General features: G+C 45.0%; 1 protein-coding gene across 3 annotated transcripts; it reads right to left on the bottom strand.

The window, feature by feature from the left end:
* Window positions 1-6,082: 6,082 nt before the first annotated feature.
* CBFA2T3 (CBFA2/RUNX1 partner transcriptional co-repressor 3) lies at window positions 6,083-23,308 on the bottom strand. Of its 3 annotated transcripts, none has more exons than XM_053449086.1 (11): window positions 23,198-23,308; window positions 13,565-13,705; window positions 10,750-10,991; window positions 10,121-10,210; window positions 9,820-10,004; window positions 9,382-9,617; window positions 9,091-9,161; window positions 8,812-9,001; window positions 8,442-8,510; window positions 8,039-8,229; window positions 6,083-7,764 (listed from the first exon to the last, which is right to left on the bottom strand). In XM_053449086.1, exons 2-11 carry the CDS (start codon window positions 13,677-13,679, stop codon window positions 7,510-7,512), a joined length of 1,644 nt encoding a protein of 547 aa, XP_053305061.1. In that variant the 5' UTR covers window positions 13,680-13,705; window positions 23,198-23,308; the 3' UTR covers window positions 6,083-7,509. The 3 variants fall into 3 exon arrangements, with proteins under 3 accessions (XP_053305061.1, XP_053305062.1, XP_053305063.1); XM_053449088.1 differs by having other exon boundaries at window positions 7,627-7,764; window positions 8,039-8,224; XM_053449087.1 differs by lacking the exon at window positions 13,565-13,705.
* Between the last annotated feature and the right edge of the window lie 255 nt (window positions 23,309-23,563).

Here is a 23,563-nt window from a genome sequence, read left to right as displayed (position 1 = left end):
GCCTTTGAGCCTGTAAGACTCCCTACGTGAAACCGATGATAAAACACAACAGATCATGTTGCAAACTTAATATATACACAAAAATCTAATGTGTAGTCAAACAAGGTTTACCTGCTTGAATCATACCAAGTACCTCTACTAGAGGCTGGCCTTGTGCCTACATGGAGGAGAAAGAGAGAATAGGGGATCCGATCCACTCCTTCTCCTCTCTTATTACAGGACTTAACCCAACTCACCCTTTCAGCCCCAGGAGGAGCACAAACTCTTAACACATTAGTGACATACATTCACCTCCCTGGCAGAAGAAGAGTTAATGAGTTCCCCCCAGGGCCCAGCCTAGTATGTACACACCTGCCAGGTAACATCATCTAATGAGCCAAGCAAAATCAATAGAGTGTAATTAGCTAGGGGGCACCATGAAGGCTGGATATTATAATACACTTAAGCCAAATGGTATGCATCATTATCAGCAAGTTTGTTGATGTGGGCTTTTGCCGTTTCGTAGGGGTTTATCATTGAGCCCGGTGAGGCTTATGGGGGCAGCCATTATTTTCCCTGCATACATCTGCAGGGGCAGCTTACCGTGAAGAAAACCAAATGGGGTTGTGTGATGTCCTCACAAATACATTGTATTAGTTCTAGCTCTGCTTAACCGTCAGGTGTGTCAAATTTGGCCCTCCAGGTCCATAACCCAGGTGCGACTTTAGAGATCTTGGGAAAGCAGTAGAATGATCCTGTGGACTGGAGTTTATCGGCCATGTTTTCCAGGACACATCATTTTTACATATCGCCGACCAGCCCAGATAAAATGCAGTCCTGCCATATGGGGGATGTATAGACTTGTGGAAGGGAACCAAATAGTTATACATCCCCCATACTGCAGGGCAGCGCTCTATCAGGCCTGGTCAGCGATATGTATAAATTTCCTAGAAAACGCGACTGATGTGGTCACCCTACCTTCATGGTGAAAAGTTAAATAAGTGAATTCCTTTTTAAGGATGCTTAAGGTTATTAAGCAATTTTTAGTGCAAAGGTTTAAGGTCTTATCACCATGGTGACCAATGGATTGAGCAGGAACAGTCTGTTGGTTGCTATGGTGATAGAAGCACTTTTAACACTGTTGCTTTGAGGGTAATATAGATAGAAAAAGAAGAAAACAAAACTGTATATTTTATATATATATATATATATATATATATATATATATACATATACATACTATTATTAATTAAACCACCGTTCTATTGTGCTGTTATCACACAGTAAGGCATGTTTATAGTGTTGATATGTTTAATTTGACTAATATATGAACATGATACGTTTTGTTTTTCATTTTTTTTATATAAAGGTGTGTGTACCACAGACTATATCTGTTTCTTTCTATAGAATCACCTTTCACTGATGGTGACTTGGGGGGATGCATTTATTTGTTACACTGCACACTTCCTGTCGTAGGTTAGCACTCACAAGGTAAATCCATAGTCATATGACTTGGGGGATGCATTTCTTTGTTACACTCCACACTTCCTGTCGTAGGTTAGCACTCACAAGGTAAATCCATAGTCATATGATTTGGGGGATGCATTTCTTTGTTACACTCCACACTTCCTGTCGTAGGTTAGCACTCACAAGGTAAATCCATAGTCATATGACTTGGGGGATGCATTTCTTTGTTACACTCCACACTTCCTGTCGTAGGTTAGCACTCACAAGGTAAATCCATAGTCATATGACTTGGGGGATGCATTTCTTTGTTACACTCCACACTTCCTGTCGTATGTTAGCGCTCACAACGTAAATTCCTTCCCCGCTCTACTGAAAAAGCAATCCCTATTACGATAGAGTTTAACCTTTCATAGTGTTGAGCGATATAATCTGAAACGCTATATATGAGGGATATGCTGTATTTATCGCTGATTGGGAAACCTAGAAGATTTCAGTAGCGTTAAATACTTGGGCGTCCAACTGGATGATAAGCGTGTCAGCCCTTACAGCATGGAGTCTAAGCTGACACTGCCTTGCGAGCCACCCGTTCTTTTTGCACGCTTCTTCACACGTCTCCATTCTTCCATCACCATGAAGGAAGCGTGTCACGTATCAGTACTGTCCTACCAAATCCAGGGCAGCTTCTAGTTATATGAGCATCATGGCAGTGGTGGCTCTCGGCAGTGGTGGCTGGCGGTGCGCATGTAGTCCTGGCATAAGACTCAGCGCCTGATACTTTATAAGAGTCACTTGTAGTGATTCGAAGGATCACCAGCTTGTTTAGGGACCTTGATGACTAATAAGCAAGCTTATCCTCGCATAAGCCCAGGTGGCTCTTTAAATGACTGTTAACAGTGATTGATCCAGCTGCGCGCATGCTAAGGTGGTACCAAAAGCACTTGGGGGGAGATGGAATAGCAACTTTAAGACCCTGCGATGTTATTGTTTACAAAGCATTTAGAACTAATGGGGCATACGCGACTTTAGACGTATTTACATATTTGTGGACGTTTGATGTGTAATAAAGGACCTTTGTGTCCCCTGTAATATTAAAGCGCAGGAGCTACCACTGAGTCCCCCCCGTGGTTCCATAAAGTATTTCTCTAACATACTGCTTTATTGTAACGCTGTATAGAAGAGGACACAGACTGATGTTGCTATATTAAAACTTTCTTTTATGACACAGATACAGATCACAGAACAGACATCGGATCTGAACTCATGAACGATTACAGCTGCCACGGGTCAGACATATAACAAATGAAGATACCAGCATGCAAAGGTACACAGCGCCAGCCTGCTGGAGTAACTGCCCTTCCCAATGAGGATGAGTATAGCACTTCTGCCCCGCAGTGCCCAAGTCAAAGCCACAAGGTAAGCACCCCATTCATTTTGACACATCTGATGAACTGATATCAATTAAATGCTCTAGTTTTCCCTTGTTTGGTCTCTGTAGTTCTCTAAAAGCTGATGTGTAAATTGGCCAGATCGCTCCATTAAACAGGGAGGTGTATGGAAAATGCATGCTGCAGGGACTGCGTTAAACACGTTGCATCCTAAGAAAAACTTTTTACATATACAATTTTTTGACAGTGCAGTATACGTTCTGATACGATCAACAGTCAACCCGATCCTTCAGCTGCCAAGGTCTTTAGATAACCCGAGTGGTAAAAGGGGTAACTTGCTAGCTGACATATTTGTAGAGGTTGGGAAAGCCCTCTATGAGTCTGCTTGAAATAATCATGCCAGATATGGCACAAACTGGGTTCAGTGCCAGGTCTTCTACCTCCTGCTTTAGGCGTTAAATACTTACTTGTGTTTGGGGTGTTATAAGGATGTCATTGGAAATCTCCTTATTGGAGGAGCGTTATTCTTTTAAAGCGATAATAGTCAAAAAACATAGACTATCGTGACAGATGCCCCCTGTTAAACCGCAGACACCCTGCAGAGCAGCAATGCCTTTAATGCAGCCCACAGTGTACACTTTCCAAATGCCCTCCTAATACACACTGCCTATTGCATTAGATGTACAGTGTATGCCATGCATGCAAGATGGTGTCTTTGTGGCAGACAATAGGGAAACGAAACGTTCGGCAAACCCCGGTGGCGGTGATGTATGCAGCCGGTCCCTTTTTATCAGGTTTCAGTTTGCGTCTGATGAATGCAGGACTTGAAAACAGAAAATCAGGTTCCGCTGGCAGCTACTGAGAGGAAAACGAGGCAGAGAGGGGCCATCGCGGGCTGGCGGTGTCACAGAAACACACGGCACGCAGAACCCGACAGGGTGTTGCAAACAAGCGTGTGGGTGCACCGCAGGGCTGAATTCGCATGGGCGCCTCCATCTTTAAAGCTATACAAAAAGAGGTCCCCCAACTTTGAGTCCTCTGTTCGCTGACCCTTGAGACATCGTATTGTGTATTTAAAGCTGCTTTTATTGGTTTTGTAAGTCTGAGACAGAGATGGCCTGGAAGGCGGGGATCCTCTTCCATGGTCAGGTTTTGGTTTGAATGTGAAGCTTTTTGGGCCATATTTGTAAGTCCTCTGTGGGAGCTGAAGTGAGTCAGAGGTAGTGCGGGAGAGATCACGCGGGCATTCGCCTTGTCAGAGTCCACGTTGAGGTTAACGTCCCGGGTAATCCAGGTTTAACCTGGTGCCACAGGGCAGAAGTGTTTATTTTACAACATAGAATAATTGTGCTTAAATAGAGAGATTTAAAAGAAAAAAAAAAGGACCAGCCTTAATGAACAGAATGAAGTGCACTGACATAGTGTGCAAAATCTAAGGATACACTGAGAAATCAGGACAAGAATGCATTTCAGGGAATGAAGGACTTGGAAGCCAAATAGTACGCGGAGGTCTCCAAAGCAATGAATTTGCAGATGGCCGCCTTTACACGCCCCGCCAAATACTTTCTATATTAGATCTTCATGAAACATACACAAACAAAAATGAATTTCTCATCAGCAATCGCATGTTTCACGTAAGAAATATGTTTCTTATAAACACTGTTGTAGAGGAACCATAGCTATATTACAAAGTACCCCAGCATGAAGCCACAAACTCCAAAAGTCACGTTTTTCGGCTCATTGACCAAAAATCTGATTTTCCGAACTTCGTTCTTGGTTTTAACCAGGTTTTTTTTTCTTTGGGGGGGGGGATATATATATTAATTGCTATGACAAGACTCTACGGGATATCAGTATGGGAATTGGTGTCCCCCTTGATACAATGTAATTATGTAAATATTTCCCTGTGTGATTGTGTATGGTATGGTGTGCTCCATGGATGTAACTTCTTGTGGAACCATATTATGAAGCGGGCGCCATTTTGGTCCATTCAATCAGGAAACAGACGATTGCTAGATCTTCAGTGGTGTCCCCCTTCAGCACAGTGCAAACTGAATTGTGATACACAGGAGATCATGGTGGCCCCCAGTAGGGGTCCTAGGGCAGATCTTCGATGATATGGATTGGCCTCACATCATATGAAATAGAGAAACAGATTACCATACTTTCATAACCAGACCGGGTTAGGCTATGCCCTGCGAACCACTTCTAAGCTCGACGTAGTAACCCCATAGCAACACTCCTCCTGCTTTTAAACAGATGGGCAGCGGGCATTTAAGTCTCTCGGGAGGTAAAAGGAACTGAAAGATCTGTAACTTTACTGGGGCTTGAAAATAAGGGTATGCTAATTGCCCCCAAAGTGGCATTGAATTCTACATTGGAATTAGTGTGTATATACTATAGGTGGCCATTCACTAACAAACACATCCACTTGCCGATTTGTGATGAGTTTTCAAAAGCACATTAGATGTCTGCTTTTCCAAGATAATAAATATTAGTTTTCCAATAGAGGTTTTTACCTCAGAACCAAACTATGAAGTCGACACTTCTGATATACGGCTCGACGGCCCTGGACTTTTGGGTGTGGGAGGTGAGAGGGGACAGATGGGGATTTCCAAGAACCGGACGATTTTCCCAGAAACCGGAGCCAGCCCACGGTCAGCAAGACACGTCATGTGTTTTTACCTACAGTCTATTTTTCTCTTCATGGCAACTTTCCTTAGGGGACTGGCGTTGTCTCATGGTTTTTAGGATTGGCTGAAGTGGGGAAGACCTTTTACTAGTTTCAAATTGGCTGTAAAATATCTCTCGGCTTCTACGCCTCAATTAACTGGAGAAGCATTCTAGAATAGAACTCAAGTCCCGAATTAGGACAATCGCACCTAGACAAACGTTAGAGACAGCAGGTGTATAATATTACCAATGTCTTAAAGAAGTCCTGCATATTCTGGAGGCTATCTGAATGTTTTATACTTGTGACCCTCTAGAGGTTTTGAGGTGGCTCTGCTGGTTCTTTTCAAGGGTATTCCTTGGAGAAACTAAGCCAAGGACCTCTCACCTGCTACCGGTCTGGAGATGCAGGTTGTGATCTGCCATCGCCCATTGTGTCTAGTCAAGCCTTTGCTTAGAAAATCTAGAATAAGCCACGGAAGGTTTCATGATCTCATCATACAGCACCCTACTAATTTGTGCCCCATCAAACCTCTTCCAAAACCTCGTAATTAAAATACTACAGTGTAACAAAGGGGTACTACGGTAGTAAAACACCTTAATGTGCCGCGGTAAACCAGGAGACACAACCGGCCACTTTATTTCCTATGCTAAATATCCCAAAGATGGGGAGACACCTTAACGCATTAGAAGATCACATGTTCCTTCCCGGATATATCAAGTGCTATATCACACCAGGATTCATAGCGGCTGCGTTCGCTTGCTGCTATGTGGTGCATTCCAAGGTATCATGTTTTTTTGGATCGTCTGGAGATAATGTTACAGAATGTAAATCTGTGGTTTGGTTCTGTATTGTAGAAATTCTGAGCTTCCCCTCTCCCTGTCCTTACGTATTCTATAGTTCTAGTTTCTCCCCACCGCAACCAGTCAGTAGCCTTGCACTTTTCATATTGCACTCATGTCCCCTACACGGGAATTATTCTGTATGCTTTTATAAATAGAAAATAAAAAAAAACTGTACAGTCTTCCCCAACAGTGGACTAAAGTCTTGTAGCCAGGAGGCGCCTGGTTTCGTCTTCCACCATTGCCTAAATGATGAGGTGGTTTGTGGTTGCCCATTAAATCTCCCACAAAGGATCTTCCTCCGCATATCCTCCCTCCATATCAGTGCTTCACCGTAGAGAGGCCGAGGGGAGTAAAGCTGGGATTTAAAACCGAGACGTGGATTTCCAGGTCTCATAGACTGTCTGTGAAGAAGAGGTGTCTGTAGTTGTCCTTTTAATTCCTTCTGGTGCAATCCAGTAAGGTAGCGGGGAGCGCGTTCTCTGCAGACCAGAGCAACATAGAGGATCTGCTGTAGGAGAGGTAGAGGCCGAAGGGAACGCGAAGCAATCTCTGAAGAAAAGGTCCTCCTTCAGCTTCTCTTCCTCCATGTTCCAAGCTCCCAACATGCACAGTGTGTCCACCATCCCCAGAGCCCCTTCCATGTCTCTCATCAGGACAGACGGGGCTGGTAATGTTTGGATTATGTTATTCATTTTTCTTCTTTATTTGGATTCTATTTAGAGGTGTTCTTGGTACTGGACATTTCTTGGCTGACTAGCAAGGTAGTTTCATTTGTATACTTGTGTTTTTCTTTGTTTTTTTGGATTATAATTTTTTTTTTAAAGCCAAAGAGTTCAAAACGTGTATAAATAAAATACGTGACCCACCAACTTGTCTTTTGAGGACATACACCCTTCACAAGGGTTTTGGCTTCAGCTAGACGTTCTCCCATCACCACCCCCACCACACTGTGGGGCCTTTTTCATTCCTAAATTAAATCCAAACCCCTGTGGGTTTCAAAACCCACCCAGCTGAAGACACAACAGGGGGCAGGAGACATTGGTGGGTCTTGACGTGCCTCCCATTCCCTATTGTATAAACCAGACAGGTACAGCTAGATGTGGGTGGGAGTAGAAGTGGCTGGTCATGGTCCTCCTTTGTTTATCCTTTTTAATCGTCTGTGTTAGCGTGAAGCACTATCAAGGAGAAGCGGGGTAGCGGGAGTCCCGGAGCGAGAGGCAGAGCTGCTTGCGGTCGGACTGGCTAATGGGGTGGCCGGAGTAGTAGATGCTGGAGGTGCGCTAGGTGTGTGCAGGGACTGGCCGCATACGTGGTGGTGCTTCTCCCAGTCTTTGTGTTGGCAGAAGGAACCGCAGTACCGAGCTGTGTTACATCCGCTGCAGGTCTCGCTTGCTTTTCGTCCGCAGTTCCAGCAGCTCTGTAGGGGAAGAATTTCATGCAGAAAAGAACAGAATTAGATTGCTAGGAAACATTCTCAAAAAGACACATTAAGTTCTATGGTCAAGATAAAGTAAGGAACTTGGAACAAGCCGTATAACAAATACAAAAACCTTAAGATGATTTATCATAGCTTTTTAAAATGTAAGCAAAAAATACACCCTGATTTTAGTTAAAAGCCTGATTAAGACAGGCTATGTTTTTTCATGTTAAGACTTGCGGCTGTCTCCTTCTCTGAGCCGCTTGGCCGTTACCTCACTTGAGTCCTCCTGTTGGTTGATGACAGTCACCGCGTCTTCTGACGCCTGGCGCTTTGCTTCTGCAAGGGCCCGCTCCATCTTGGCCCGCTCCAGCGTTATAAGGTCGTGTGCCTTCCTCTCTGCCTCTGACACGGCTTTCTGCAGCTCGGACATAGCCTGGCGCTTGACTTCGTTCACCGCCTCCTCTGTGCGGGTAGAGAGAAGCTCAGAAGGGCAACTCATGTAACGTTAAGATCACTATAATGCCACATCGTTACTGATAACGACCATGTGAGATGTGCCCAAAATACTAAATGCCGCCTATCCTGATAAAGACTTTCGACTTGAACCAAAATGTTCTTTTTTCTACCCAGAAAGATGCCAAGTAAGGTTTGTGTCCTCGCAAAATATCACTCACCGGCCTTCCTCCAAATCTCTTCTGGCATGTACCCAGCTGGTGGTCTGTGCAAGAAGTCTCGGGGAGGCTCTGGAGAGAGCAGGAACAGGCAAAAGTGAGGTGCTTGCCACACAATCTGTTACTTCTAAACATCATTAGTAAAATGCAAAACACTACCAACGATCTAATAACAAAAGGGACGGAAACCCTAACGCTTTGCATTTATTAACACCCAACATCTCAGGTTGGACATCACCTATGGCTAAAGCAGTGGTGCATCAAAAGGAATTATGAGTTATTTAGACGAAAATGAGACTTTTTCTCCTGTTCGCTGTATTTGCCTCAGTGCTTTATCACTTTCTGTTCTCCGACAGGACTTTTGTGGTCTTACCTGTGGGGGACGGCTCTGTGCTCACAGAGCTACTTTGGTGTCTGGCGGTCTGTGTCTTTTTCATGTCCTCCGCATCACTGTATCGCCGTATCCAGTGGTTAAGCTCCTCACGGTCGGCTTCTTGGCAGCGGCGAAGGACGGTCAGCGAACGCCTCGTCTTCTCCACCATGTCCATTATGCAGTTCAAGAGCTGTATGGAGGGAGAGGAATCAGCGCTGTGCCTTATCTCTTCGCAGCAATGCACATACACACTTCATTTTTGGCCACCATTCTACTCACGTTGTTGAGATGTTTCCATTCCTCTGCCCATTCCCGCTCTGTCAGTCGGTGATCAATAACTTCATGAACAGCTGGGGGGGAAAAATTAGACCATGAGGGGTCTGTACTGCAATGGCTTGGTTGCTACTGTGCATTTTATCGTATGGTATTTTCTTTACAATTTTATCTGGCTTTTCTAGTTGATAATTTGCTTTCAGATGTTATATCCATCAGGAAGCCTTTGCAAGTCGCACTTGGCACATGCCACGCATATGGTCAATAAATAGTCTAGTGTATTGACAGCTTTCTCACCTGCCTGCCGGTGGCGCTCTCTAAGCTCCCGTGGGTCTGCATGTCTGTAGTGATGAGCCAGCACCATGTCCTCTAGGCGGTAATGCTGGGTGGGTGGTGGAGTGGGGTGCGGCAGTCCGTTTGTGGGTGGGTGTGGGAGCCCGTTGCTGGGGCTGTATCTCTGTGCGGGGCTGGTGGTGCATGGTCGTTTGGTGAGATGCTCTGGGTGGAGGCCTTCCTGTGCACTTTCTTTGGTCCTGATGCAGAAAACAAAGAGTCTGTTCATCCTGCGATAGGTGGTCCCTTCACTGGGCATTGTATGCATTGGAAATCTTGACATTTGGGGACAAGTATCTAGTCACATATGGACATCATGCCTGGCCCTTGCAGCAAGGGGATTTAATCATGCAAGTGGTCTATCCTGAATATAAGGCAAAGTGGAAACGACAAGCCTGTTACCTGTCAGGTGTCCGGCGTTTGCCGTTCTCGTTCACCTCCATTAGAAGATCCGAGGAGTCACTGGGAGAGTTGGATGAACTGGCGTCAAGAAGCAGCTGCTCATGCTGTGCCAAGTACTGAGCTGGACTCTGCTTCGCCAAACGTGCGCAATGTAGAAGCTCTCGCTGGAGTAAGGGCAGGTTAGCCTGGGACACGAGAAAAGAGCCATACTGTAAGACATCAAGGCACTAGGAGGCATTCGGTGCAAAGGTGGGATAATGGGACGCTAGTACAAGAATAGCATAAAAAAGAAAGTTTGTACCTTTAAGAAGGGGATGACAAATGGACGAAGTGGGAAGTTGGTGGCTTCCTGCAACTTGGAGTGGAACTCCTCGATGGTCAATGTGGAATTCTAGAATAAGAACCCAAGAGACTGGTTATTTCATTCTGCCTGAAACGGGGACTCCCAGACTACCCATCCTTCCACTGTCTACAGACTTATTTCTTATCCATGGATTTTTTTCTTCCCCCAGCCTGTAGTTGTACCACCAAGAACAAAATTCACATTCTGTGCGGCAGACATGAGAAACCAAAATAGAATTAACACCTCTGGGAATTACCCAAAATATTCCCAGCCTAAATTGTCGGGGTCATTCTGCGGCTTGAACCCTGCCAGATTCATTGCAAAATGCGTTGACAGTTGCCCTGCCCCCAACTGGCTGGTCCGCTGTTGTTAGTAGGGCTTGAACTTTGGCCAACTCAGGAAAGTAATATATTGTTCTGAGAAGAGTAAAGTCAAAAGGATGCTCATGGTTGAGCCTAAAACTTTCTAGTGAACGTGGAAACACATCACTTCCTAGGGTTATGTTTTGCTATAGTGAAAGGGGGGCAATTATATTTTTGGGCCATCCATCCAGTTCAGTTGCTGGATCCCTTGACATCGGTACCTACCACAAGACCAAGAACCAGCGTCCGCACACGCTCCCCAATCTCCGGAGAGATGTCGCTGCCAAACTGTTGCAACGTGGTCAGGAAACGCTTGAGTTTGCTGAGCTGCCTCGCGCCGCATGCAGGCGGAAGCTGCTGATTGGTTAGCGCGGCCGAGGACGAGGCTGAGGGTCCATTGCTGAAACCATTGGGGGTAGAAGGGGCTCCGTTTATGGCAGTGGGGGAGTGACTGCTCCCGTTCATTACTGTGAAGAAACAAGAAACCCCTATTTATATGGCGATACTGCTAGCCTCCCTCGTACACATACAGATATGACACAGAACTACATCACTTTACAGCCCTTTAACACACAGCATCGTCACTATGATGTAATATGATGTCATTGACATTTACATTAGTCTGGCTGAGAATGGTGGGAATGTAGTTCACAGACGTTATAGAACCAGATATTGCCTTTCTTGTCCTAATATTCTACCCAGCAGTTCTTCTTAGATGCCCGAACCATTAAACAGAGCCTCACACACAATCACTTAAGAGCATCCTCAGAGGCTGTTGTGTCTGCTCCAACTCTCACAATCCCCAGCCAAGCATTGTCAAGAATAGAACCCCAAGAAGCCCACGCTTCTTCGACAAAACAATGGCGAAGGCACATTATCACATGATTGATCACATTATTCTGGATAGCAATTATATGTTATTCTCCCGAATTTACTTTGTTAACCCGACTTTCAAGGGGCATAATACTAGCAAATGTATATTTCAAAGGATATCGGGGGCTTAACTGCAGATCTGCTGCATGGAACGCTTTGCAAACAATGCATCGTACTACCCAATATATATAAAAGTATACAGTATATATGATGCGTACCTTAATGCATAAGCAGCTATTATACACAAAACCATTCACACGATGGCCACTCTTTAACATGCAAAGACCAGCTTTACGTGACTCTCACATCCAGCCGTATTGGTTTGCAATTGTAAAATGACATGTCCGCTTATTAACCGTGCTCCCTATCACACGGAGGATCGCATATACTGATCATGCCAGCTTTTCCTTAGCACGTATGCAGCCCCTTCCTTACACACGGTGCTGTCTAATGTTCAATTCAAATCTTACACACGCTCACAAGACACAAAAACATCCCGGGGGCCACAGACGGGGCCACAGACGGGGCCCCAGCGCCACGCAGCACAGACCCACCTTTCAAAGTGACTTCAGACGTCTCCCAATAGCAGTGTCTGCTTTCTGATGGCTAACACGCTTACACTGGCACCAAAAGCAGGCTGAGGGGCGGCCCACGAAAGAAGAGCCCAAAATAACCACATGCCCACAACTGACAGGTGGGATCCCAAAGTGACACTGTGTGTGTGTGCGCGTTGCATGTGCTGTCTGTATATATGGCCTCCCTGTTTGTTTTGCACAGTGAAGTCCAGTCCACGCATGCGTTACGTATATTATGATGCATACACAACAAAAATGCACACGGATTAGAAACCCAAAAATGCACATTAAGGATGGGGATTATGGACGCGGACATATACACGAGCGCATCTGTTCCTTTCGAGCTTACAGTAAAACCCATCAGATCAGGAGCTTCCACAACCCCAACATCTAATTACAGAACATCTGGTATAAAGCCGCTCTCACAGGGAAAAGTCAACATGGAAAGAGAAGCACAGGAGACAAACACGAACAAGCCTGTACCGGCTGAGAAACCCCTCCGCCCAAGCTGGCCAAGTGGCAGCCCAGAGCGAATTCATCAGAGGCTTCCTGGGTTGAAACTTTTCGAGGTTGTACTTGCACCCAAATGCAAGGAGCGTCGCCTTTACATAAACTGGCTACAGGGTACCATGGCCCAGAACGGCTAAGAAGGTACGTTCACACGAACTCCACGAGTGGTGGTAATCTCTAGCTAACCTGTCAGGATTCGCTCCATCAACAGAAAAGCTCAGCACGCTCTGCCAAGATACACTGCCATCCAAACCCACCAATTCACCATTCATATGATTCCTCCCCAAAAACTGCTGCCATAAAGACACGGAACCCTGGTTTCCAAAACGGCTACAATTGGGAGAATGAAGACTGCGATGTTTGTTTTATAGAGTCTTCACTCTGCAACCTTTCACTTCTTAAACATGTTTATTAACTTTCAGTACCTGTAACAAGATCTCTTTTAAGGCAGTGTCTACCAGGGTACAGATACTAGTGACAGAACCACATGTTACCCCCACCTGCAGGCACATATAATTCATTTCTGGAGTTTAAGAGCTATTTGAGGACACCGATGACCCCATCATGTACCAAAGAGATGCCTCAGTTTACATCTGTCAAGAGAAAGCGCCACCATTAATCTTAAACGGAACACCCTCTGTGAACAACAGAAGATAATTTATCAAACCAGGTAAATTAGGAGACACTTCACTAAACGGAAAACCAAAGCACAACGCTAAGCAAAATTCACAGATTGAAACTTACCCACCTATTTATTTTAGGGGAAACGTTCCATAATGATTAATATTGGAAACCCCTACTTATATTTGCATCTAATCCAGCTTTTACTTCCAATAAATACAAGAGGCTTCCAACCCTGAAAGCAGGTGGTCTGCATATGCCCACTAAAGAAAACCCAAAACATTCTTTTCACGCACAACTTGCTAAGAACCTTCTCCATTCATGGGCCCAACATCTGATGTGACCACCAAGTGCGATCCCACACCCCCTTTAAAGCTAATTCCATACTACCATCTCATCCTTTCCATCTTTCTTTTCTGAACCTTTCCCTGATATCTCATTCTATGGAATAACCTTCTTACTTGTGCTCGGCGTAAATGAGAAGCTGCGATTGGCGCCTTGGCTAAGGGCAGGTGAAGGTGGGGGCATATTGGGTGGGGTTGTCCGCGTCTTCACGTCGGCCGGCGAATCTGGCATCGTAGCTGCTGTGTCCTAGGAGCTGCCTGCAAAGAGGAGCACAGAGGAGATCGGCAAGGAGTTTTACATTTAATAGGGTTACCTGCTCAGAAAAAGGAAAGCATAACCAATGACAGGCCGCCGTCAAGCAGGGATGGATGGAGGCATTATCCTTCAGGTGGTGGAGGATAGGAGAGGGGGAGAAGCAGAAGCACGGGGCATGGAGAGCAGCAGTTAAAGCTATCCTCAGACACCTGCTGCTGGGATCAGCTGTGCGCCCCCACCACCCCCCTTCTGTGCATTGCTATTATTAACCCTTGTCGGGCTGGAAAAGCCTTTTACCAGGGATACCGTCCAGAGGCTTTGCTACGGCTTGATGGCTGAAGACAGGTGTGCAGCAGCTGCTGGGATCTGTCCCAGTCCCATGTGTAATTCAGGCCAAGACCAAAGAAGGGAAAACTGCGTTGTCGACAGGAGGGGAGATGCCTGCCAGGGGCTACCCAGTTCCTGCAAACTTAGCCATGCCATGAAGAAAGTAGAGCGGCAGCCGGCAGCATACGCCTCGCACACAGTTTTGTGTTGTGTCTGTTGTGTTACTCCCCTTTGTCTCTCTCCAACATATGGGACTGCTCCCCCAGTGCCCCTCCTGGAGGTGATCTCACAGTCTGTGCCACAGATAAGAGACTCCCTGTTATGAGAGACTGCTTCTCACGGCAGGGACCGTTTTTTTTTATCTTTCTTTTTTTTTTGCACCGTGTTTTTGACAGGTCTTGGAAAACTCCAGAGCTCTCACCACAGGCTCCAGCCAGGAACTCTCCTTCCCCGTTCAGATTATTTTTATTTGTGTGCTAATGGGTTGCAGCTGGACTTGTGTGAGTGTAAATCTGACATCTGGATTCCATCAGCTCGGACAGAACAGGCACACACTACAACTCCACTTTCTGCTGACAGAGAAACAAAGGGGCTATGATACCTTTTTTAATGCTCCACGGGTATTATAGCCATTATAAAATGCGGGCTCCTGCTGTTTATGAAAAATCATAATTGCAGTAGCCATGCTTGGTCGAAAGATTTAAAGACCCTGATCATGGGTCATTCAACAGAAGAGAGTCATCACTATAAAATAGGGGTCATTACCTGCTGATTTCTAGGGATAGAGGTGAGCGTCTAGGACAACGCAGAGCTTGACCCAATGAGACCCGGTGTGGCTAGAAGGGATTGCAGTTGTTAAATGCCCTCATGGCACTCTGTTATGGCTAGTCCACTTTGATCGCATTTCAAAGGCGTATACCCGGCAATCGCATGTGTTTCAGTGAACATAGCTTTGAAACATGGCCTGTGCTGTTTCAGCCCTCGGTCTTCATTTCAAAGAAATAAGTGGAATCCCTGGACATGGATCTTCTAAATGAACTTACTGGAAATGGGCCTTGATCTTTACCAAGAGTAGGAACCTTCGGTGCCATCACCCGAGGTTTAAAAAGACCAATAGTTTGGGGTTTAGTTTTATCATATGTAATATATCAATAGGTCATTATGTCTTAGATTACATTATTTTGCAGGCAATATGTATTTTGCCCCATTAGGGTAGCAAAGCTGGTGTTTCTAGTAGCCCTAATTTAGTGACCTTAATATAAATTTGAAAAATGTGGCCCTATACCTAAAGGCAAAACAAGGCAATAAAGGCTATATTTGGATAATTAAACAATTTTCATTTTGTCTGCATTTTAGAACATACATTTAGGGGATGTGACCTCTCAAACCAATGCTGTAATGCAACAAAACCTAAGGGGGTCTCAAGCATGATGGGGGTGATCGGAAAACCCTTTAAGGAGGCATCTGGCCTCGGCCAACCCCACATTCCTCGCAAGACGTAAGTACGTGGAGCTGGTATCCAGTGGGGGAACCACAGCACGAAATAGGAATGACCATATCAGAAGAGTATTTCCAACAGATGTACCTTGTTTATTTTCTGCTGAAAAATGACACCAAGGTGAAAAAATCACCCAGGAAACAGGAAAAATGAGCAAGAAAAATAAATATTGAAGTAGACAAAAAGAGGAAGTGGGAGAGGAAGAGAGCGTGAGAAATCTTGATGCAAGAGGAACAAACAAAAAGCATGACGAGTGAGAAATGACAAAAAAGGGAGCGTGGGAGCAGAGCAAGGGTTAAAAGCCTTTCCCCGACAGGCAGCTCTGTCCCTGCTCTTTAAATGGCTGGAAATGCAGAGCAGATGTTGGGAGGCTGATCCCGGCCAGATCCATCCCTGCTCCTAAATAAAGTAAAGTATTCCTGAAATTCAGGGCCAAGCCCCCGCCAAGAACAACTCCAGATAAGATCCTGAGGCACTGGGCTCCATCTGGTCTGTGTTATGGAAACACTCAGTGCAGCTGGGAGCCAGAGACAAGTCGGTGTTGGGACTCTAAGAATGTGCGTCTTGCAAGGCAAGAGAGACCTAGAGAGACCCAGCTGGGTCATGCCTGCAGAACAGAGCCTTACACCCCTTACACGTTATAGCCCTACCCCCCGGCCATGCTGCAGAGACCTACCGTGCTTCAGATCTCAAGAACAGCGCAAAACCTCCTCGAAGTTACCTATATCCACCTACATAGCCCTTAGTAGCCCCCAGTCCCGCACTGCTGGATTTCAGGTTATTGGCTTGGGCAGGTGGATGTGTCAAAGATGGAGAAGATACTGAGAAGATACTAAAAGACAGTGGTGGCTACAACACCTAAGCTTGGGAGCATTCCCTAACATGACAAATTAATACAAGAGGCACAATAGCTTCAATTCCGTATTGGGAGGACATCATGGCCAGTGTTCCCTCTAAGGTGACCGACCGTTGCTTAATAGGGATTGGTATGGAGACTCTACGGTGATGCGTTATACAAAATTCCATAACAATTCTTTTAAAATGACTAATTTCTGAGTGGTTTCAGCAACCCAGCTGCCCACCAGGATTTCAGCAATGTTTGCTCTTTGAGGGGTCAGAATAACATGACTTCACAGACGTAATAAAATGTGTTAGTTACAGAAAATGGCATTTTTCTGAGCACCACCGGGAAATGTTTACTAGCGAATCGAAAGTGCAGATCATCATGCCCTGCCTTCTCTGGAAGCTGTCTGCAGATTATCACCCAATCCTTGCTTGACAGCAGGAACATTCCCCAACACCACGGAAGCTAAAGAGGGATCTTAAGAGATCTGTAAACAAAAGGCACCAGTTATGCCGTGGGTCTTCTCAGTAAACCCGCACAGCACCCACCATGCAAGATGCCTTCAAGTGTTGTGTGAATGAATGAATTAAAACCTTACAGGAAAAACACAATTGACATCAAAGCCTGTCTACATATTCACATTATATTAACGTGGTTTGACTTTTGCTGCAACATTTCCACTTTATCCTTCTCTCGGCAATACATCACATAACATCATCTCTCTGACTGGCTGCTCACTTTCCGCCATATTGCATCTTATCCCACCACCTGGCATCAGAAGGATAGGTAGTGGAGGACACTATGGAGGCTGTGCTGGCTAGGCTGGTTTAAATGGGCTGCTGACCAGGGACATCAGAGATCTCCTTCAACTAACTCATTGAGCGCCTGTCTACTGGGGAGGCCGATCTGTCTCAGTAATGTGGCAAAGGGGCCGCTGCCCAGGCCAAAATACATTGGTGGGGATGGATAGATAAGGGCTTAGTATAATGTGCCCCATGGCAGCCAGGTTATAATCTTCTGTCTTAAAACACTCGAACACAATAGACAGTCGTGCCTACATGTATTGCAGGTTTATCTACCTCATCTTCTGTGTCTATGGGTTGTTGCACGCATGCTGGGTTAGACGCCAGGTCCCAGTATAGAATTTAAAAAAGGGTGTTTGTTCTTCAAAGGATTCCATATATATATATATATATATATATATATATATATATATATATATAGATATATATATATATATAGATATATATATATCTATATATATATCTATATATATATATATATATATATATATATATATATATATATATATATCTATATATATACTGATAACGTAGCCAGTTGTTAGCCCCAGTAGGTAGGTTCATGTTCATCCACCGATGGTTGTAGCCTACGGTTTGCGTCTCGAATGAATGAGTCTGCTAATTACTATTCTAGGTGATCGCACTTTGTTACATTTTTAAAAGTCATTATTCATGCGCCCTGCCTTTATTCCACATTGAATGCCGGAGAGGTGCCCTCACGCTCACACGTTCCTGCTTTAGGGTTTAGGGCAGTATAAAGAATCTTTATGTTAAGATTCCAAATAGTTTTGTTTCACTAGAGGGATGCAGTACCGTTTGTGCCATAAACATGCAGCCGGATTGTGATTGTGTTACTGGATGTTAGACGTGTCACACTGCGTTTGTCACACACATGCCCCACATTTGTTTATATAAACAGGTGAATTGTTTGATACAACAATTAAAGCCATCTGCCATGCAAATGACTTCCAATTAAGTCATCCTGTTTTAATTACCCTGATAATTGAACTGTGTATGCTTGTGTGTGTGTGTGCACGTGTGTGCATGTGTGTGCAGAGTGTTTCACCCAGCGTGCGAATGTGTTACATGACTAGTGTCGCACCAAAAGCTTATTGTCCAAGCCCATGGGATAGCCGGCAAATATTAACTCTTTAAATGCCATGCAGTGTGAATCTGCCATCTGCTATGCTAATTTGGCATAACGCCAGCCTAAGACTCATGATAAGCTTGGCACAGAAACATAGAAGACACCACGTACAGGTGCTAGGCACACTTTCTGAGGCTGAGCCTTAAAACGCTATTATATACGTGTGGTTTTTTTTTTTTTTTTTTTTTATAGAATTAGGAGCCCGTACAGCTTAAATGGCCATACTGTCCTAATTGTAAGTATTGCCGGGCAGTAAAAGCTATCCTTGGTAGAATGTGTAGGGCTTTATAGGAAGGCAAACTGGTTATAGATACTGTGTTTCTAGCATTCGCCCTGGGTATGTTTTCTACGTTGTGCTATTTTGCCGTCGTAAAACACGCAATTTGTTCCCTGGCTTTAAGACACTATCTGGTTCTGAAATTTTCGCTTCCACTTCTTGAGACGACTTTACTGCTGAAGCTTTAATTTGCCAAGTAACTAAACAATTTTACGGTACGTGCGCGACGCAGATCTACGCGGGTGAGAACTCGTACGGGAGATGAAATGCATGTAAGGCAGGCTTTAGCAGGGAAGATGGTTTGTTTGGGTGTGAGGTGGGTTATATCTCCCAGCTGCCACTCTGTTTGTACAAGAACAGAAGGGCTGCCAATGACACGGTTCTGAAAGGGCGCTCTTCAGCCTCTACGAGAAGCAGCGGGAGAGGCAATTGTGACCACTGAAGCGGGAGGACGAAGATAATCAGGACTAGGTGAGGGCCGGTCCTCAGGTGATTATAATGGGCCTTCAGCTCAATAAAACCCAAACCGATTTAGAGAGCTACTTTACACTATTTTCTAAAATATGGAAGCGAATAGGCTGGGCAGATCCCACGTATTCTGCATTGACCTCTACATGGTACAAGGTACCGAGACCCCATCATGTTCAGCTAGTTCCTACAAATAACAATTGGCATTTGCTTCAGAGACATCCCACCCCTGCTAAGTAACTCATCCAATATGTGATTTTGAAACCCATACCCACGTGGCCTAATGGCTTTTATTTTTGTTGTGTGAAAGGCCATCTCTAGCTTGAGGTCAAATGATATCACTTGGTCAGGTCAAGAAGTTTTGGAGTCTACATGTTAGACCAGGAACTTCCCGGTCTTCTCTTCCTCACCAACTCGGAGCATCTAATGGAACCGGCAGGATCCTTTGCCAGGTTTGATGTTCCACCAATGGCTTTTCTAACTTTCTGTTCTTGTTATTATCCACTTGGTTTGGGGTCCTTCACGCAGGGCGAGGGAATAGTCTACCTGTTTAACATTACTAGTTAATTGACAACAGTTACTATTATCGGGAAGAAAGGTTTACTCTATTAATGGTTTGCTTAATACTTGTTCGATTTTGACTCTACTGTGGTTGGCGCAGAGATTAACTCCTGAGACCACTGGTGACTCCCCTAGACGGTTTGTAGATCAGATGCTCTTTCTTGAGGGCTTAAAGACAGATAAGAAGGAGCTTCAAGGACACCTTCCCTGCTACATAACGAGTTCCAAAGTCTTTATAAAAAAGCAATAGTCTCGGGTCATAATGTCTTTACATATATTGTCTTTTTGAGTGGAGCGTTTGATGACCAGGGTTGGGAGTCCCTGTCCTGTAGACACGACTGTAGTTGTGGATCTGTATATACGGCTCGGTGTGTTCTTTCTACATAAACAAATATCTGCTTCCTGGATCGGTAACAGCAGTTTGTAACAGACCATTACACTACGCTCTGAAATAACCGTTTGTGCATGTATGATGTAAGACACGTGGCGTGGCATCGATGGTATAAGTGCTATGCTTTCTGGTGCTTAGATAAAGTGTATTTGGAGAGGATGTGGATCCTTGATATGACAGGCTGCTGATTTCACATGGAGTGCGTGTGTGCGTGTGTGTGTGTGTGTGTGTCAGTGTGTGTTTGGAGTAGTTATATGGCTGAGTGCTCTCCCTTCAAGCCACTGGTTCTTTATCTGTGTTTACACTGGTTGCCGGCTGACACCAGTTACAACTCCTTAACCCCTTCCTCACCAGAGAGGGCAAAACAACAACGAGTATGACGTGTAAGCATGAGCCGACGTGACCATGAAAAACTGTTAAACCGTCCGTTAATTTATCGGAATACACAGGAACGTCCGGTGTTTTAATGTATTTACAAACTGTTTTTATCAGGGAAAATACTGAGATTTCATTTACTTTCAATCCGTCTTTGCCCTCCTGGGGGGCATCATTGATGTTTTACCCCATACAAAAAGAGACACTAAAGGTAGATGGATCGTAGGGGGGCGGCATAGGCGTGGTTAGAGGTGTGCCTAGGGCGGGGCTTTAACCTATAGGTACGTATGTATATAAATAAGGCATATAGAAGAAGAAAATGTCATCCCTTTACACAGCTGTATTTATAAACCAACTCTTTGCTGTTGGCTTTTAATCCTCTGTATGTAACCGTGTGCCACGATCGTGGCTGGGCATCCGGTTATGATGCAGAAGGCAACCGGTGCATTGTGGGTACATAGGAACAAAACTTTCAGTATATATTTGCTTACAGTTTGCAATCTGCCGATGAAATCATATTCCCGTCACCGAGCGGACCAGGACATGCGCGGAAACCCTGCCGCCACATCAACCTTTTCAATCAGGAGCGAGTAAAAAAAACATGCGGATCAGCTGCAGCTTCAGCGTGAAGCGTAAAAATGTATATCCCGCACACCCGTTAAGCGGTCATCGTCTTCCTTTACTCTATGACATTTACGCTGACAGATCAATATAGAGCTTCTGTTTAACTATGAATACTAGTCAACACTCTCATAACCAAAATAATGTAATTGCCGTTAAATACAGTACTTCCGTATGCCCAGCGAGCTACAGCCAAGTAAAATATGACATCATAATTCAGCCGCCTGTAACTAATGCTGTCGCCCACGAATAATTTCCCTATGGCTGACTATCATTAATTACCATAGCGGATTAATTCTAATATCGTAATTTCCCAAACAAGGCACCACAGCCCCATCACAAAAAAATAAATAAAATAGACATTCACTGCATTGCTGCTCTTTGGAGGAGCCGTCGTAATTTATCTTTCTTAAAAAAAATAATAATAATAAAATTCTTACTGATTAACACAAAGGTCATAAGGTAGCCCAACGCGGCGACGGTTAGGTGGGGACCCTGTATTAAGACGCAAACGCCCGTACACATGGGTGGTGAATGTGAGGTTTTCACAGTCCTCTGATCACTAGGGGTCTGTGCCGTGTATTAAAGCACTGCAGGTACCCCCAGCCCGCTCTCCATGTTAAGATATTCTATGCAGGGGGGGGTGCTTCATTTTATGCTACAAAATGCAAAATCTGCCACTTTATTCCATAGTGGCACCCCACTCCCTTTCTTGCCCCTGTGTATAGAAACTATACACAAGCCTACAGTATAACCGCGCATAGCTGGGGCACCAAATAGGATAACTGGGGCCATGGAACAAGCATGAACACCCAACTGTAATAAGCATGGATGACAACTGGGCACCACGTTTAAAAAGCCCACTGATTACGCTCAGAACAATGACATCCGTGGCGGCTTCATACCCAGTCCTCTGGCAATTTGGCAGGGCATCTCCTGCTATACATGGAAAATTAACCCATAGATGCCACCGCAAAAGAAATCGGAGTAGGAAGAAGGGTTAAAAAAAAATAATGGATGAACCAGCTGTTTTTTTTTTTTGGAGTCTACTCCTGTCTCTATGAGTGCGGTATTGTCAGGTGGTCCGGGATCACCCCTCGTGCTAATGACAGCGTCCGTAACACTCTGTGTGACACACGGAGTCGCAAACAATACACAGGCAGCGCTAAGCAGATTACACGCTGTATTGTTAGCGAGAGGACAAAGCTTATTGTGTAAAATGAAAGGAGGGAGGAAAAAAAAAAAAAAGCCAATAATTTTCACTCTCCAACAGAGGTCTTGTTAACGATATCCCGTTCAGAAGAGAATACCGGCAGATTTGATTGTAAGCTCTGTAGTTCATCTCCTTTTACCCTGTTGTGTGTGTTTGTTCTGTCTTCAATATTGACTGTATTTTCGCAATATTTTTTTTTTTTTAATTAATAATAACAAAATAGCCCTTAAGTCAAACTGAGAGACTAATTTTTTTTTCCTTTTTATTTATTTATTTATTTCACTGGGGGAATTGGAGTGACTGTTCTGGGCTTTGCTGATTCACCCCGGAGATGGTATTTAAATTTGTTTTATATTATTTTTTTATTATTATAAATAGTATTCAGTGCAGTTTCATAACATTGGGTCTCCTCCGCCAGCCTCCTTCCTTATTTTTGGAACTAAAGTTACGCGCTTGTGCAATGGGAGCGCACGCACACATTTATTAAGGCAATATCTGTTTTCGTCACGTGTGTGCGTGGACGGTTATGAAAGAATTGTGAAAAATGCAGTCAAATAAGCCCAGAAACTTTACAGGCGTTTTGCAGAAGTTCGCCTAAGACTAGTCTTGCACTTGCTGTCAGCCTAGAGAGCGTCTGAGCCGAGCAGCTCAGGGGTCTGAGGCAGTAAAGAGGGGCTTGCCTTAAAATCAGTTTGTGTCAAAGGGGTTTAAGCCAGGCACAACGTAGCCGTACTCCCTGTCAGACGGGACGCAGTCGGGGAAGTCAATAAATACTCTCGGTTACAGCAAATTAAAAGGCACGCTTTGGGGCAAATAAGAGATCCATTAACTGTACGTGCTACATACATATGCGCCATACCGGAGTTATAAACCCGGAGAGTAGAAGGTAAGATCCTTTTCCCCAAAGAGCTTGCAATCAAAGTTATATGAAAGCGAGGCAGCCGCGTGTCGCCGGGTCGTGTCACTCACCTGTGTGGGTCTGTGTGTAGCTGGAGGTTAGTGCTCAGATCCTGCTGCTCGGGTCCTGCAGGAGGTGTCTGCTCCCTGGCACATCCTGAGGCCACTTGTCACCAGCCTGTCCTCCCTGTGTGGGTCTGCTGGGGGGGCTTGTGCCTGTCCTGTTGCCCTGTGTCCCCTCCCCTCTGTCACATCAGTAGCCACTTTGCTCTCTTTGTAAGCAGGGCTGCTGTTTTGGATGGAGTGTGCCGCTCCGGGATGCAGAGTACCACTCGTGGAGCCCTAAATCCTGGGGCGCAGGCGGTGGATGCTGTGCTGTCCCTCTGCTGTGTCTGCGCTCCTCTGTCTGGAGTGTCCAGGTGGCCGCAAGCTGTCCCG

This window comes from Spea bombifrons, chromosome 10 (genome assembly GCF_027358695.1).
Source record: "Spea bombifrons isolate aSpeBom1 chromosome 10, aSpeBom1.2.pri, whole genome shotgun sequence".
Lineage (NCBI taxonomy): Eukaryota > Metazoa > Chordata > Amphibia > Anura > Pelobatidae > Spea > Spea bombifrons.
The sequence above is the reverse complement of the archived record's forward strand: the minus strand, read 5'-3'. Positions and strand labels throughout refer to the sequence as shown.

Excerpts from the sequence above, each read along its gene's own strand:
- CBFA2T3 (XM_053449086.1), bottom strand. The coding sequence starts at position 13,679 with ATGCCAGATTCGCCGGCCGACGTGAAGACGCGGACAACCCCACCCAAT. Across the intron at positions 10,005-10,120 it reads TTGTCATCCCCTTCTTAAAG|GCTAACCTGCCCTTACTCCA; the intron begins GTACAAACTTTC and ends CTCGTGTCCCAG. Across the intron at positions 8,511-8,811 it reads CACAGAGCCGTCCCCCACAG|AGCCTCCCCGAGACTTCTTG; the intron begins GTAAGACCACAA and ends TGCTCTCTCCAG.